The sequence below is a fragment of the Mastomys coucha genome, unplaced genomic scaffold, assembly GCF_008632895.1.
Source record: "Mastomys coucha isolate ucsf_1 unplaced genomic scaffold, UCSF_Mcou_1 pScaffold16, whole genome shotgun sequence".
NCBI lineage: Eukaryota > Metazoa > Chordata > Mammalia > Rodentia > Muridae > Mastomys > Mastomys coucha.
This window is the reverse complement of record NW_022196898.1, coordinates 43,888,157-43,904,275: the sequence shown is the minus strand read 5'-3', so window position 1 is coordinate 43,904,275 and position 16,119 is coordinate 43,888,157. Positions and strand designations below refer to the sequence as shown.

Genomic DNA, 16,119 nt, shown 5'->3' with positions numbered 1-16,119 from the left:
GGATCCTTTATTTCCATACAATAACATGGGTGCTTTTCTCAGTTCACACCCAACCCCTCCAACCCCTCCACCCCCCACCGCTTTGCCGCCGAGATCTTCATTCAACACAAGAAAATACCAGCAATGTGTAGAAATACTGTGCTTTAATGAACTCCTTAAATAGAAATGCTGCTATGAAAATATACAGTGGGAGGAGAGGGTGTCTCCCTTATTCACCTCATTCCCACAGACGACTAAGAAAAGATTTCAAAGTAGTGTTGAGAATGAGGTCTCTAGGACACCTTGTTGGTACTGATGAAAAGGGTCTCTCGTAATACAGTTTTGACAGCCATCCAAAAGGTACAGAATTGCCTGGGGGGGAAAAGGCAACTACATTCTGAACTGGATTTGTCCCTTATTTTTCAAATCACGAGAAACGAAAATAGCTCCAGGAACCAGAGCTAGAGGTTGGTAGCGCCACCATCTGCTTCAGAAACTGGCCTACTAAGTGAGCTGTACAGACTGGAATGCCAAAGTTGAAGCACCAAGGTCAGACATAAGATCAGCAGAAACCCTGCCCTCTGCCCTGCCTTGAGAATGCGAGCCATTTCAGCCCATCTCAGAGAGAATGGTATTTGGATCTCTTTTCTTGCTGTGATCCTCAGGAGATATTCTTGGTGTCCATTTTCTTAATAGTTCCTGAAGCTGAGCCAGCTCATGCTGAAGGCCAGAGATCGTAAGCGCTGAGGAGCCCATCTGGGGAGAGGCAAAGAAGGGGACAAAGGAAGATTGCTACTAGTCTAGCTTACTAGTTCCATTTTTTGTTTGTTTGTTTGTTTATTTGTTTTGTTTTTCCAGACAGGGGTTTCTCTGTGTAGACCTGGCTGTCCTGAAACTAGCTCTGTAGACCAGGCTGGTCTCAAACTCAAGAGATCCACTTGCCTCTGTCTTCCAAGAGCTAGAATTAAAAGGTGCACCACAACTACCCGGCTGGTTTTCTATTAAGATCCTTGGTACTTCTAGAGTCTTAAGTGCTCTTTTCCCTTCCAGCAGTGCTCCAGAATCTATGTGATCCAAGCTGCAGGCGGTTTTCCCACTACCTACTATCCCAGTGGATCCCGTTTGATAAACCCAATGCTCCTCCCCAGTTCCTCCAGCCCTTAGCCTTTCCAGCCTTCTCCCCCATCCAGTCTGTCTTCCCTTCTCACCTGGACCTCAGGCCTTCCCCTCAGGTAACAACGTTTCCAGAACCTGAGCTGTGGTCCCAGATATCCAGGCAGCAGTAGCCCGGGAGGTAAAGGGCAAGCTCCCCAATGTGAGGGGAGCCCCCATTCCTGGTCAGCTAGGCTTTCGGAGGATCTAGCAGGTCGAGGGAGCCAATGAGAAGAGACTGCCAGCAAGGAGGGGCTGTCTTGCCAAGGACAGAGCTGATTCAAGGGGGTCAGGGCCCCTCTAGAGAACAGCCACATAGAGCTGGGAGGTCCAGGAACCATGAGGCTCAGCTAAAAGAGAAAAAGTCAACAGACAACTGAGAAAACAACTGGACTCCAAAGTGGGAAGAGATACCTGGCTGCCCCACTGTCATTGTGCCAGTGACAAACTGCAGCCCCCTCCCTCTGACCTCCCTCAACAGGCTTTAGGGCTTTGGGTTTATTAGGTTGATTTTAGAGAAACATGTCATATATGGACATGAACCAAGAAGACAAACAGATGAAGACCAAAAGAACGCTCTCTGCTATTCTAGAACATCTGTCTTGCTGAAGGCAGGCTGCAAGTGACAGCTGTAAAAGATAGTGTTATCTTTCTCTGAGGGACTCGGATATCCTGTCATTCTCATCTAGTAGCTTGAACCTGAGAGCATCAAGGGAGTTGAGGTGTAGGTACTTTACCTGCTGTCTAGGGAACCTGCTGTCTGGGCAATGCCCCGGATGGTAGCCAGGATTAAGGAACTGTGATATCTGCTCCTTGCTGTAGCGTAAATCCCAGTCCCAGACAGACAGGTGTAAATTAGCAGGACTTCCATCTAGGGGCGGGGAGTACTCAGGGGTGTAAACTTGTGTATACGAGTTGAACTAAAAGAGAGGAAGCAAAGAAAAGGGTGATGGGTGATTTGAGCTTAGGATTGGTTTGGTGGATAAAAGCACTTGCCATTGAGAGTGAGGACCTAAGTTTGAATTCCCAGAACCTACACAAAGCTAGACACATAGCTCAGGGTCTGCCATTTCAGTACTACTTACTACAGGACAATGGGGGAAAATCATATATATATATATATATGTGTGTGTGTGTGTATATATATATATATATATATATATATATATGTGTGTGTGTGTGTGTGTATGTGTATATATATATATATATATATATGGATATATGGATATATATGGATATCCAGGTCTAGCTATATATGGAGAACACTCCTCTATTTCTCTCTCTCCCCTTCCTCTCTTTCCGTGCTACTGCCCCCTCTCACCCTCTCAATTAAACCTCTTGCAGGTGGAACTGTTCGAGCCTAGAATATGGTATGTTCTGACTCGACCCGCTGTTCTAACACATCAAAGAACAAATTCCAAACTTTGAAATACTCAACTAGAAAAAATTAAAATGGGGTCACTGACCTGTCCACTCTTCTTCCCTCGCTCCCAGGGAGTGTTTCTCAGAAAGGTGAGGGTGTCCGGAACCCTGATGCTGTCATGAAGAGCAAGAAGGAAAAACTCGGAGAATTCAAATTCTGCCGGAAACTGCTGGAGGAGCTGCCAGGCACAATCAAGGAAGAGAGGAAACACTGGGGCCTGAGAAGAGAAAACAGTCTGGGCTGTCTGTAGGCATCTGAGAAAGGGAAGAACAAGGACCCAGACAGGACACTGAGGAGGGCAGGGATTAAAGCAGGGATTGTGAGTCATAGGGCTTTAAGGCCGACTCGTCTGAGTGTCCACTCAGCCCAACAGCCCATTCAGACTTGGATCACATCCAGTGGGTTAGGCTATATCATTTTCTCAAACTCTTTCTTTTAGTAACGACCCCACTCAAAACCAACCAACAAACAAACAAACAAAAATCCTAAAGTGTCCTCACCTCCTCACTGGCCCCAGTTTCTCCAAGCCTGGTGAGAAAGGGGTGTCCAGCTGCCACCCACTCTCGTTGCACTAGTGACTGGAAACCAAACAATGTCCGGGCTTCTGGGGCCAAAAGCAGCTGGGCGAGTGAAGAGAGGAGGCCATTGAAATCACGATCACCAAGCTCTGGGTGACAAAGGAACAAAGAAGGGGGTCCAAGAAACTAGGGCAGGAGGGAACAAGAAGAGGAAACATAGGGGAGGGGGAGGGGCACATAAAAGAAAGTGGGGGAAGGCAGGAGTGAGAGGGCACAGAAAAGAGAAGACAAAGCTCAAATGATTCACTTCATAGACTTCACCTTCTAGAAACACCCATTGTCACAGCGAAAGCAGAGCCACACTTCCCAAACCAGCATCCCCAGTACCCTTCTCACCCTGCCCCTTCTTCATCCACTGATGAAGGAGCAAGAAGGACTAAAACCAGCTTGGAATTAGGGACAACTGTTATAGTAGGGGACTGAGTAGCTCTGAAGGATGAGTTGGCACCCACAGGAAGATGCTAGTATTAAAAAAGGGCACAAGAAAGCTCCCCTTCCACACTATCTCAACACATGAAGGACAAAGATAAGGAATGGAAGGAGCTGACCCAAGGACCTCACCTTGAAGCACTACAGAACGGACACGGGATGTCACTAATACTGAGATGTCGCTGGCTTTTCGAAGACAAGACCTGGAAGGGCATGTGATGAAGGGAGTAATGTGTTGGAGGAGTGTCAGACTCCCAAATGCCTCTCCTCCTCTCAAACAATAGTAACAGTCTTGGGAAGCAGGGCAGATTGATGGGAGGCCATTGGGAAGCCTAAGTCAGGAGAAGGAGAATTTGGAATTATTAACCATGATTAGAAAGAAGGCTGGGCATACCTGACATAGTCCAACCACCGTGTTCCTTCCAAGGCTGAGAGCCATTTTTCTTCAGCTACAGATGAGTCTAGCACAGAGGGAGCAAGAAAGACAAAAAGATCAGAACCCAGGATCCAGGTCTGTACGTAGATGTGTAGTGACAATTTTGGAATTTTGGTTTCTTTAAAAACACAAGTATAAAACTGTCTTTTCATTTTAATCCCAGGTGTGGGATGTGGGGCTGCTTCAGATTGTCCACAGCAGCTGATTATGATTCACCTCATGCTCTAGCAGAGGCATAGTTTTGCCAGCTGCAAATAGTTTCTGCGATTGTGTGACATTTGAAATTCTGGGGACTTTCAGAGGGTACATAAATGCTAGAGCCCCTAGAGGTTGGTCCTTCATGGAGTTGGTTGCAGTTTGTTAGTACTTGTGCTCAAAGAAGAAACAAAAGGAAAGAAATTAGATTCAGGGATCTCTCTTTCTTTCTCTTCCCTCTATTCTTTCTTTCCTATCTAGTGATAGGGGCTGAAACTGGAGGTAGGGGAAGGATAAAGGGTGGGAAAAAGAAGAATACACAAAGTAGTAAAGACCAGCTACACAGATGGGTTAAGAAGTCTGGTTAAAATGTGTGTGATGGCCGGGCAGTGGTAGCGCATGCCTTTAATCCCAGCACTTGGGAGGCAGAGGCAGGTGGATTTCTTAGTTTGAGGCTAGCCTAGTTTACAGAGTGAGTTCCAGGACAGCCAGGACTATACAGAGAAACCTTGTCTCAAAAAAAAAAAAAATGGGTAAAGTGAATTTCATAAAGCTGTTTATTTTCATTTTTGTTTTGAGTCAGGGTCTTGTACATAGCCCAGGCTGGCCCTAAGCTCATTATAGCAATCCTCTTGCCTTTACTACCCAAATGCCATGATTATAATGGGTATGTGCCACCCCACCCATAGTCAGCCAATAAAGTTTTATTTTTAAAGTTGGGTATCAGGGTGTGGTAATGCATGCCTTTAATCCCAGACGAGAGGGAGGCAAGTGGATCTGAGAATTTGAGGTCAGCCTGGTCTACACAGTGTCACTACATAGAGAGACTGTTTCAAAATAAATTAAAAACAAAAAACAATTGTGGGAAAACAGGTTATTGGTAAGTCTGCAGGCAATGAAGATAGGATACAAAAATGAAAGATCAGTGGGCTAAAGGATCGATCTATAATACACAAACAGTAAACCAGGTTAGGGTTGAGGGTCCAAAGGTTATTCTCACCAGGCAGGCAAAGGTTCCTCAGTTTCAAGTGGGCAAGCTGGATATCAGCAAGACTAGGCATCTCATCCATGGTATCTACCAAGACAACATCAGAGTGCCCAGCCTGTAGCATTGACTCCACTGCTCTGGAGGGAAGAAAGGAAGCCGGGAATGAAGGAAAGGGGTCTTTCAGAATACCTAGCCCTTGGGTCTCATTAAGACCCCTCACCTGATATCTTCCTTGTTAGGGTCACTGGCTATGTAGAAGCCTCCACATCGGAGAAGGTCGCTGCCTCCTGGGTGGTGCCAGGACAGGCGCTTCAGATGGGTGAGAAGAGGGTTATGGTGAAGGAACTACATTTAAGCTACCTTTGCCCCCACGATGACCTCACAGCAAGCCCTCCCATCCCTTGTCCCCTGACCCTCTAGTTTCATACTGACCGGTCCACGGCCCTGATGGAAATGTGCAAATGCTCTTCTGACCTCACTGTCCAGAATTCGACTAGGGACCCAGAAGTAACCTGAAAGACTGAAAAACGAAGAGCAAAGTCACAGCCTTTCAGTGGCCTGTGCTAAGAAAGCTGTTCCAACAAGGATGTTACTTTGGAAGACCATTCCAAGGGATCTCGGGTTTTGAAACCAGGAGTAACAGGGCAGAAGGGCAGATTGAATCATTACCTGGTAGCTACATCGAATCTCTCATTGACCGTGCTAACCCTCCAGCCTCGGGCCCCTTGCTTCTTCCGCTCTGTTTCCCAGTCTTCTAAAGTCTCCAAGAGAGGAATAGGTGGCTTTCTAGAGCCAGAAGACTTGCCTGGAGAAAGAGTGAGAAACAGGATGAAGAAATATTTTGTCCAACTAGCCCCTTCCGTTTCAGAGTCACTTCCCATTTCCTCAACCTAAAACATCGTGGCTTACCGACTCTGCTCAAGGTTATTCCTCTATACTGTTGGACTTGACTGCTCTGAGCTCTGGCTTGAATGATGGCCATGGTTACCTGGGGAGGAGAGCATATCCTATCCTTTAGCCTCACACTGGAGGTGTAAAAACATTGAAATAGAGCATGTGTTTCTCTACTTACTGCCTTTACAACCAATATTGAAGAGCAGCCAAAACAGGTGCGAGAGAAGGGGACCTCCACAAGTGGGAGGTGCTGTGGTCAGAGGAACAAATCTAAAACCACAGACTCATAGAATATTAAGTTGGGAATTAATTAGGAATATTACCCAACTCTCCACATTTTGCAGAGGTAAAACTTATCCATAGTTACTGCTGCTCATAACCGTCGGAGCCAGACTATAGCATTCAGGCCCATCCTCCTCGTGAGACTATCACTCTTCTCCTTGAGTGGAGTGGAGTGAGAAATGGTGAGACACCCTGGAGCATGGAGGGTGCCCTGAGGTTTCTAGGTGAGAAGGGTTTTTCTAAGTAAAGGGTTCTTACCTGGAAGGCCTGAGGTGCCAGCCCTCCAGCCTCAAAACCAACTCTAAGCAGCCGGAAGTCTCGGCCATGAATCAGAACCTCTTCGGGAATAAACTTAAGCTGAGACCCAGGATGGAGAAGCTGCACTCTTGACAAGCTGCTCACTGAAGTTAAGAGTTAGAGAAGAATGACCATGGGATCTCTCTGGGAGCATTTCCTCCACTCCAGCCTGCCCCAGCCCTCAGTCTTTTGAGAACAGAAGGTGGGGACTCAAATGTCCCTTTTACCCAAACCCTCAGACTTACCAGCCTCTAATCGCCCAATGTTGATCAGGGCAAAATCATATTCACTACTCAGAGGAGTATCCTAAAGGAAGCACAAGACTGATGCACAGACATAACAGCCATCCCTGCCCTGCCTTGCTGCCTCCTCCCCTCTCCCCTGTAGAAAGCAGCTTCCATAGAAATAATTCTACCATTACTGATACATTCACAAGATAAACAGAGCATTGCTATGTAGCCTAGTTTAGTCCGGAGCTCTCACGGTCTTCCATCTCAACCTCCCAACTGCTGGGAATACCATGTCCAGCTTCAGTCTTATCTATTACACTAACCACCTCACCTGACTTCGCTGCCATCCACAAGGCTGGAAGGTGACCCTACAATTAGTGCAGATCAGAGTTCCAGGAAGGTCTAGTCCTGGCCCTTTCCTTCGTCCTGGTGCCCATGCTAGGATATGCTCCCCTAAAAGGGAGAAAGAGAAGCAAAGTCTAACTATTCCCAATGCTGCCCCACACTTCTACATGGCTACTTGTCCATCCTTCAGGAATGTAAAATTGAAGGAAAAGAATAGACATTTTTTTTTTAACCTCTAAAAATTCTGCATAGAATGTGGCACATATATATTCACTGGTCTTTAGATAGTCAATAAGAAAAGTGGTAGCCAGGGTGAAAAAGCATAAGGAACAATATTCAGGCCTTCCACTAGCTCTGAGGAAGGAGGCAGGACATTGAATCTCAGAAGCACTTTGAGGAAAGGAATAGGGAGCTATCTTTGGTGAAAAAAAAAAGAATGGGGTAGGAAGACTTTTAAAGGAATCTAGAGAGGTCATTTTATTACCTGGGAGACAACCAGAGGCCAGGCAGCTGCCAAGCTGATGACTGCTAGGCTCCAGCATCCTGTTCCCTGTGTTAGACTTTGGTCCAGAGAGCTGAGCAGGGGAGAGAGTTAATCTGGGACCTCCTAACCAGAATCTGGGATTTCTTCAGTAGCTGCCTTTGGAGACCCACACTGAGTTCGTTTGTTCGGCTCTCGTTCTCCCTCTCTCCCTCTCCCCCCTCTCCCCCTCTCCCCCTTCCCCCCTCTCCCCCTCTCTTCTCCTTCCCCTCTCCCTCTCTCCCTCTCCTCTCTTTCCCCTCTCCTCTCAGGGAAACTGAGATCACTGACTGCAGCTGGCAGACAAGACAAGGTGGGGCTGGTTAATGGATAATGAGACAACTCAAGACTGAAAAAGACAGACCAGCTCCATGACAGTTGATAAAACAGATACACCCTCCTCCTCTGGATCCTTTCCTTCCCGCTTAATTTCCACAGCATCCCATTCACACCCTCTTGATAGTCACCCTTCCATTCCTTCTCCTTACCCCCATCTCTGGCTCCTCCTTCTGGGGGGCAATGTTGAAACTCTGGCCCCGGCCCCCCCACCACATTTCCCTGGCTCCATCCGGGAGTGGAGCAGCTAAGGGTGGGAGTTCTCAAAGATGCTCGCTTTCTCTGGGGAGAGGCTAAATCCTAGAGGTGGGGAGAAAGAGGCTGGGGAGGACACGAGGGTAGCGGCATTTGGGGTACCAGGAGCACAGTTCCGGGTGGGGGTCTTATTTGAAAGGTGTGCCCTGCCCAGACAGGGGAGGCTCTTTGGAAACTTCGGTGACTCTAAAGAGATGCCCAGCCCCTTAAAGGAGAATACACACTTTTTTTTTTTTTTTTGAAAGTGGAAAGGAAATGGAGGAGCTTAAGAAAGATGGGAGGAATGGGGGAACTGGGGAATACCCTGATTCCCTTAACCCAAACCCACATTCTAGTCCCTTTCTGTTCGTGAATATTAGAGGGTGTGATGAGGGGAGCAGTAATGTAATTAAAACATTTTGGGCTAGCTCTCTATACTCTTTCAACGAGAAATGAAACACTAGGAAACTCGGTTATTTTGGCTTCGTTTATTTATGGGTTTTGTGATTTTGTTGATTTTCAGCCTCCTCTGACAACCTAACAGGGGTTGAGAAGGGAACATAAAAGGGAACAGAACCTTGTGTCCTTTTCCGGAGAGGATGACAGGCCGAGGGGCAGAATGGAGTGGACGGGAGTTGGTGTGTCTGGATGCAGACATAGCACAGGTATTTTGGCGTGCAAATCTCAGCAGTGGAGCGTGGTCTATCTAAAGCAGCCTTTGCGCCCGCGAGCGCACCTCCCCATTCCCACCGCCACCTATTCCTCTGGAAAGCCCTGCCCCAGGTACATGACTCCGCCCCTCCAGCCCAGTCACCAGATCTCCCAATGAATGATTCATGTTCTGGACTTTGAAAGCTAAGGACTGGAAACATCTTTTCAGTTCTAGGATCACATCTCCCCCTCCTTCCCTGCTGAATTAAAAAAAGCAAAGATGGGGCAGTAGAGTGCTAGGAGGCACGGAACAGAGATGCTAGGAAGGGCAGCATGTTTCAACACGGAGAAGACAGGAAATGAAATACAAAATAGGTGTTAATGAGCTGCTGTTTTATTGTTTTTGAGTCTGTACAGAGGCAGCAATCCTTAGGTGGGGGCCGTGACATCCAACACTCCCTTCCCCACAGCACACATCCTTCCAGCCTCAGCTTCCAAAGTTCTCTTTGTTGGCTGCAATTGTGGAAATAGCGAAGCTAGCATGAGCAGAGTCTGGAACAAACAGGTACGTACTTGCTAGCAAGCGGGCTTAGAAGCCTGATTGTAGAAGTCCTAAAGGCTGCTGAGCACCACCCCCCGACCCCCCACACCACACACCTCAGTGTCTTCTGGAATAAAGACTGTAATATAATAAGGAACAGCTTAGGAACAGGTGTGTCCCTGGTGGGTTAAAATCCCATGACCTACTTTTCTTCTCCCCACCACTTTTCTTCAAAGAGCCTCATTCTGTTCTTTAATATCTTGAGGCATGGGAACAGCAGAATATAGAGGGAATGGTCAGAACAGGGAGAGATAAGTGATCATCACCTAACCAGAAGCACAAAGGGGTTGCAGCTGAGGATTAGGTTAACAGAAGACCCTCATCACCTGCAGCACAAATGCAGACATCCACTGGATGGAAAGGGGATAGAGGCAAGGAGCTATATCAGATTTTTCCATTTTCAGACCCCCACCCTGGTTACAGGTTTGTGCCAGGAGCAAGGGCTGCTGGGAGGGGTAGCTGGAAGAGGAAGGTGGAGCTGAGTGACTCACAGGATGAATCACAGATCCAGTTATAAACACAGAAAGAGGCCAAGGTCCTTCCCATCCCACTCCTTAGCTTCCATCACTTCCGCTACCCCCAACCCACGTAGCTAAGGGGAGGAGGGGGCATAGGAATTCTACATGGAAGCATGATAGTATTTTGTTAAACAGCTTAAGCACAGAAGGCAATACACAATAACTTGTGACTAGGTATCCACAAAATATTCAGACACGAGTGCCTGTATGACTCATTGAGCCTGCAGTTGACAGAGATTGAGGGAAAGAAAATATTAACAATCCAGGGTATGTATGTTTCCAGAGCAGAAAATGGCTTCTAATTCTGTCCTCTTGCCTATGGCTATGTGGCTGGGTACTGCCTCTTTGAAAAAGAGGGCACAGTCCAGTCAGAGGTGTCTGAGTAACTCATAGACAATCATTACCCAAATGCTCCTTTATTGAAAGAAAAATAAAGTGCCTGGAGCCTTGGACATGGGAGTGAAAGGAAGAACAGCAAGAGCCAGATCTCAGAGAACTGGCTCTGTTCTCTGGGCTCAGGATCACCTCCTGAGTGTACAATATAAAGTCATGGTAATTTCTGTTTTATTGGTCTGTGGACTTTGGAAACCTATGGTGAGGGAAGGTACTTCTATTTTAAGGCACAGCATGGAGCTTAACACCATCCCTCACTCTTAGAAATTGCATCTTAAAAACTAAAAAGATATAATTGATATCATTTACAAAATGCAATATGAGGAAAACCTTTTTCAATTCTCAATTAAGCCAGCATGAGTTAAGGGGTTTGGAGGCCAGTCCTCTGCTGTGCTTGCTGTAAGCTGGGGATGGTACAGAGGATGTAGGGTAGAGAGAGTGTAATCATGTTAAGTGCAAAGGAGAAAAATAAGAACCCTGAAGATCTCTCTCCATTAAAACTTTAGTAGGACCCCAGATGCCCTGGATTAAAAAGAGTAATTGCACTTAAATGTAAGCCTGAGAGATGAGGACTTATCTCATCTAGGAATACACGAGTCTACTCCCCACCCCCATCACACACAAGACCCTCCTAAATAAGGGAGGTTTTACTCATTTGGATGCTCCCCACACATCCCTCCCTTCTCCCACCACAGTAATTGTATGGGCTTGCTTATTCCAAACAAGTCCATCTTTGTTTTGTTTTCCAGACATTCCTTAACTCCACCCTACTCAACCCCTCCTTCACCCCCAAAAACACAGAATGAAAATCTCACCAGCCCTCATTAAAATATAAATGCTGTCTCAGATTTCCTCATCTTTAAAATTGGTGCCTTAATAGTCACCCTCCGAATTAAAACTAATTTAACAAAAAGTTTAAAGTCCAATACCCATTTCCCACATGACCTTATACCTCCCTTCCCTTTCCCTGGAACTTTTTTATTTTCTCTTCAAAATGGCAAGCAGAATTAAGATTGGATACTATATAAATAAAAACAAGCATGATACAAGTTTTCTGATTCTCTTCATTTGTCCTCTGTTTTTAAAAACAGGAGTGTTAAATACAATCTATTAACAGATCAAGTCCAAACACAGGAGTCCAATGGAGATGGAATGCCCTGGTTTTATTCTACAGGAACCCCCTGCCCCGCTGTTTGCATTCCCACACAGGCAGGCAGGCAGGCATCCTGTCTGCTGTGGGAGAAGGAAGGCAGCAGTGCACACAGGGTGTCTGCAGTCAGGAAGATGGGCTCATGGTGACCATTTCACCTGCGTCATTCAAGCTTCAGAAACTGGGACAAGTCTAAGGTGATGCTAGCAAGGCACATGGTTCAGCCACCGTTCACTGGGAGAAAACTGGAGGAGTGCTTAAAACTCACAAATCAAGATAAATACTACCTGATGCAGTATTTAAAAAAAAATTAAAATGTAAAAACACCTTTATGAATATATCACAATTTAGTAGACAGGATTTGTCCTCATATTTGTTTAATTAAGGGCGCTCACCTCTTTCACCTTAATACCACTCCTGATATATCCTAAGATTTTGATGTTTTGTTCAATCTGGGCTTTTAATACTTATATACTGAAATTTTAAAAAAAGGTCTGGTATGATGTGATCCCAGCACTTGGCAAATTTGAAGCAAGATCATATACATTTAAGGCCAGCCTGGGCTATAGGATAGAATCTTATCTAAAAAACAAAACAAAACAAAACAAAACTAACCTTCAATTTCCTAGTAGATCTTTAAATCATGCACCTGCCAGAAGTGCTTGTCTCATACTAGGTCTCAGCCTGAAGAAAAGCTGGGTGTGGTGACTCAGGCCTAGATATCAGCACTCAGAAGACCTCTGAGGCAGGAGGGTTGCTATGAGTTGGAGGCTAACCTGGGTTATATAGCAAGTACCAGGCTGGCTAGCCAGGGCTACATAGCAAAGAAACAAACAAAAAAAATCTAAAAATGACGACGGGAAATTATTAAATCAACAGATTGGCAGACTTGAAAGTGAGTGACTTTCAAACTTTTTGAGGGGGTGGGGAACAACTTCTTAAACTTAGTAATTTCATACAGAAGTCTTGACTAGCTTTGTTACCAAAGAGAGGTGTGTAATCATTTTCCTGACTAGGCAGAGGAAACATGCACTGGAGTCCCAACTCACACACGCACAAACATGCACATATAGCCATTTGTGACTAAAATCAAATTTGGGGATTACATTCTATTAGTGGGTGATGACATACCTCAGCAGAGGAATCGGAGCCCAGAAACAGGCCCAGGTAACACTCTGGCTACGTGCAGTACACTCACCCCCCTTCCTCATTTGCATCCACAAGTGTATAGAATTGCATAGATGATTTTTCCCCAGGAAAAAAATAAGGAGAAAGGACAATTGGTGCAGGATAGTCTTCAGGTTTAAAGCTCTTAGAAACAGCTCTGGTCAGAGCATAAGCTGTCCAGACTTGTGCTTTGTGCAAATTGCAAGGGAGCTCTCACCACTGGGTCCACCCCTATCCCTCTGGAGAACAGGGCTGGCTCAGGAAAAGGGAGAAACCCAAAGGCAGATCAGCTCACTGGGACCATGTGGCCCGTGGCTACACTTCACTAAAATATATTTCTCTAGCTACCTTTAAAAGTGGCCCCTAGCCCCTATCCCATGCTTTAACACCAGTCCTAATATCAAAAATAATTCTTCTTACAAAGTATTTTTTATTATTTTAATAAACTAACCACAGATTAAGGTCAGCTATGGCTTAACAAAAGAAGCCAGGATGTTAAGTTCATTCTCCAGAAGTAGACAGGAAGGAGAAAAAAAAATCACTTAGATAGGGGCAGGGAGTAAGTAACTTTTAAATTTTGTCAGGGTCATGTTTTTTTTGTTTTTTTGTTTTTTTTTTTTAATTAGTAAACTAGGTTGCTTTCTACAGAAACACAGCAGCAGAGGACAGGGCTCTACAGAGCCTTTGGTATTGTTTCCAACAGTCTAGCCAAACATCTGGGCTCTTCACCCTTCTCAGGTGCACTCAAACCCACATGTAGTTATTGCTAAGTAGTTAAAAAACAGATCACTCTGCACCTGTTCACCTGAAGAAAACCCCATATACAAGGCCGCTTCTTACCACTCTTCTCTTTCCCAAAGAGAATTTGCTTTTAAAATAAAAAATACATATATATAAAAAAAATCCCAACATCTTAACTTAGCTGAGCTCAGTCCTTAAAAAGGATGAGGAAAAGATGGGGCAACAAGCAGTCTCCCCTAAAACTAGGATGGATGACAGATGAGTATCTAGAAGAACAAAAACTCTCTAGGAAAGAATCCCCTTTAAGTTCCTCCCTTCCTAGTTCCATTCCCTGGGATGTAAAGTACCCAGTAACCAGGCCAAGCACACACATCACTGCCTTGATCCTTCAGGAGAATTTATCCAACCCTAATATCTAATTCAAACAAAATTCAAATTTGTTCAGTCTCTCAGATTCACTCAATACTCCCAACTACACCAGCATGTGCTTTTTTTTCTAAAATCAATGAACTTTGGTCTATTTTTTCCTTAACCGAATGAGAACTTTCTTTCCAGGTTCCTCCCCGAGGGTGTACACCCACCTCCCCCACACACACACCTAGTATTTCCCTACTTTTCCTTGTGCCCTGGGATTGGGGCACAAGAGGTTATGAGCTAGACTGTCCCCCTTCTGCCTTGCAGTCTCAAGTCAACTGTGCTCAGGAGCAGTGCTGCCCTGGGGTAGTGCTAGCCCTGCCCTGCTCCTGCCAGTCTGCCCACACTCCAGCTCCCACATACATCTCTGCACTTGCCCCATCAACACAAGGGCTGGGTCCTGATGAGCCAGAGTTGAGCTTAACTTTCTTTGTTTAGCCCCTCTCCCCACTAAGGTTCTAGCCATTCAGAACCTGTGCGCCAGCAGTTCCCCACCAGGTTCCCGTTCCCTCCTCCTCAGTTCTTCCCTGTAACAGCAAGAGCAGAAGTTGTTTGTCTCAGGGTGTCCATAGAAGCTGCAGTTCGGTTGTTTGCATTTGGTCTGGGTTGGGGGAAGTCCCCGGGGAGCTCCAGCCCATCCATCTGGCTCAGGGGGCTCTCTGTAGCCATTGCTATAGGAATCAGCCACACGGAACTGGGGTGGTAACAAGGCACCCCTGTGAACTCCATCTTTGCCTGGCTCCAGAGATGGGATGCTGTCCTGGTGGGGGTAGGGTCGCCCAGAAGGGTACTGTCTGGGAAAGGTGGCATATGATGGAAGGCCCCCTACACATGGACCCCCTGCCAACTGCCTCCGGGGTTCCTGGCAGTGGACTCCACCCCCAGAAGGTCGAGGAATAGTAAAGCCCCCAGGGTAACCAGTAGAGAAGGCCACTGCCTTGGACTCTGCTGGGGAGTCATTTGGCTGGTCCTCCCCACCGTCGGGCTCTGGCTTTTTGGCTGGAGGAGGCCCACTAACTAACCCTCCATTCATGATCTTCCTCTCAGCCTCCTTCTGCTTCTGCTCTGCCAGGAACCTCTCCTCAGCATCTGCAAGGTAACGCTGGATCATCTCCTCCTGATATTGGTGCCGGTGGCCCATCTTCAGGGTTCCAACAAAAATATATTTGCCCTCCCCTTGCATTGCGATCCTCATAATGCTCAGGCTTTGCATCACCTCCTGGCTATACTTGCTCCCTCCATTGCCAACAGACTCAGACATGGGCTTCTCAGATACAGGCCCATCCCCAGCTGCCTCTTCCTTGCCACCCTTCCAGCTCTTCAATGCGTTGTTCTTCTTCTTCTTCTCTAATGTCTCTGTACCACTGCTTATTCCACACCCACTCCCCAGTCCTCCAGGCTTGGGGCCCTTGCTATGCATCAGGCCCCCCATGTTCTTCTTAAGCTTGCTGCCCAAGGTTTTGCCAAAGCTGCCCAGTTTGTTAGCCACGGAATCTGCTCTCTTCTTGTCTTTTTCCCGATCACGCTTTGACTTTTCCTTCCGCCTGCTGCCCTCATTGCCGACAGAACTGCTGCCAACTGACTCCTTGTCTGATTCCCCAGACTCAGGAGTAGACCTGGGTTCATCTCCAGCTGAGGCTGTGGGGGACTCAGGCTGAGCCAGAGGAGCCTACAAGAGAGAAGAGCATTGACAGTTACCTCTCTGGGCTGGTGTAGGGAAGCTCCCACAGAGAAGGTTCCACAGGGAACCTATCTAACAGCTTACAGAGCTACCTAGAGCCCTGCTTTAGGGATTAGTCACATAAAAAAGGGTAGTATCCTGGCTAGTGTTTTTGTCATACTGACATAAGTTCATCTGGGAAGAAGGCATGCCATTTGATGAGCTACCTCTATCATACTGCCAAATAGGCCAGTCTTTAGGACTTTTTCTTGATTAGTGATTGATGTGGCCCAGACCATTGTGAGTGGGGCTTCTTCTGGGTAGGTGGTCTTGAGTTGTATAAGAAAGTTGGGAGAGCAGGCTAGTAAGCAGCATTCCTCCATGGTCTTTGCTTCAGTTCCTGCCTCTGAGTCCCTGCCTTGGCTTCACTCAATGATGGAACATTATCAGAACATGTACACCTACTGATCCCTTTCATCACCAAGTTTCTTCTGGTCATGGTCTTT

At 46.4% G+C, this 16,119-nt stretch overlaps 2 protein-coding genes across 6 annotated transcripts in view; both read right to left on the bottom strand.

Annotated features, from left to right (window-relative positions):
* Positions 1-126: 126 nt before the first annotated feature.
* Mtmr11 (myotubularin related protein 11) lies at positions 127-8,529 on the bottom strand. Of its 2 annotated transcripts, XM_031374868.1 has the most exons (17): positions 8,237-8,529; positions 7,713-7,803; positions 7,215-7,336; positions 6,899-6,959; positions 6,615-6,757; positions 6,090-6,168; positions 5,850-5,985; positions 5,613-5,700; positions 5,401-5,489; positions 5,193-5,317; positions 3,956-4,022; positions 3,694-3,764; positions 3,055-3,221; positions 2,598-2,771; positions 1,869-2,051; positions 1,188-1,481; positions 127-735 (listed from the first exon to the last, which is right to left on the bottom strand). In XM_031374868.1, the coding sequence occupies exons 1-17, from the start codon at positions 8,300-8,302 to the stop codon at positions 589-591; spliced, it is 2,103 nt and encodes a 700-aa protein (XP_031230728.1). In that variant the 5' UTR covers positions 8,303-8,529; the 3' UTR covers positions 127-588. The 2 variants fall into 2 exon arrangements, with proteins under 2 accessions (XP_031230728.1, XP_031230729.1); XM_031374869.1 differs by lacking the exons at positions 6,899-6,959; positions 7,713-7,803; positions 8,237-8,529 and having other exon boundaries at positions 7,215-7,332.
* An 812-nt stretch (positions 8,530-9,341) lies between these two features.
* The window catches only part of Otud7b (OTU deubiquitinase 7B), a 54,843-nt gene continuing 48,065 nt past the window's right edge, over positions 9,342-16,119 (bottom strand). For 3 of the 4 annotated variants that reach the window (XM_031374864.1, XM_031374865.1, XM_031374866.1), the window contains one exon: positions 9,342-15,622. In XM_031374864.1, coding sequence (XP_031230724.1) covers positions 14,420-15,622 — 1,203 coding nt within the window. In that variant the 3' untranslated portion in view covers positions 9,342-14,419. The remainder of the gene's footprint in view (positions 15,623-16,119) is intronic. The other variant, XM_031374867.1, reaches the window with a different exon arrangement.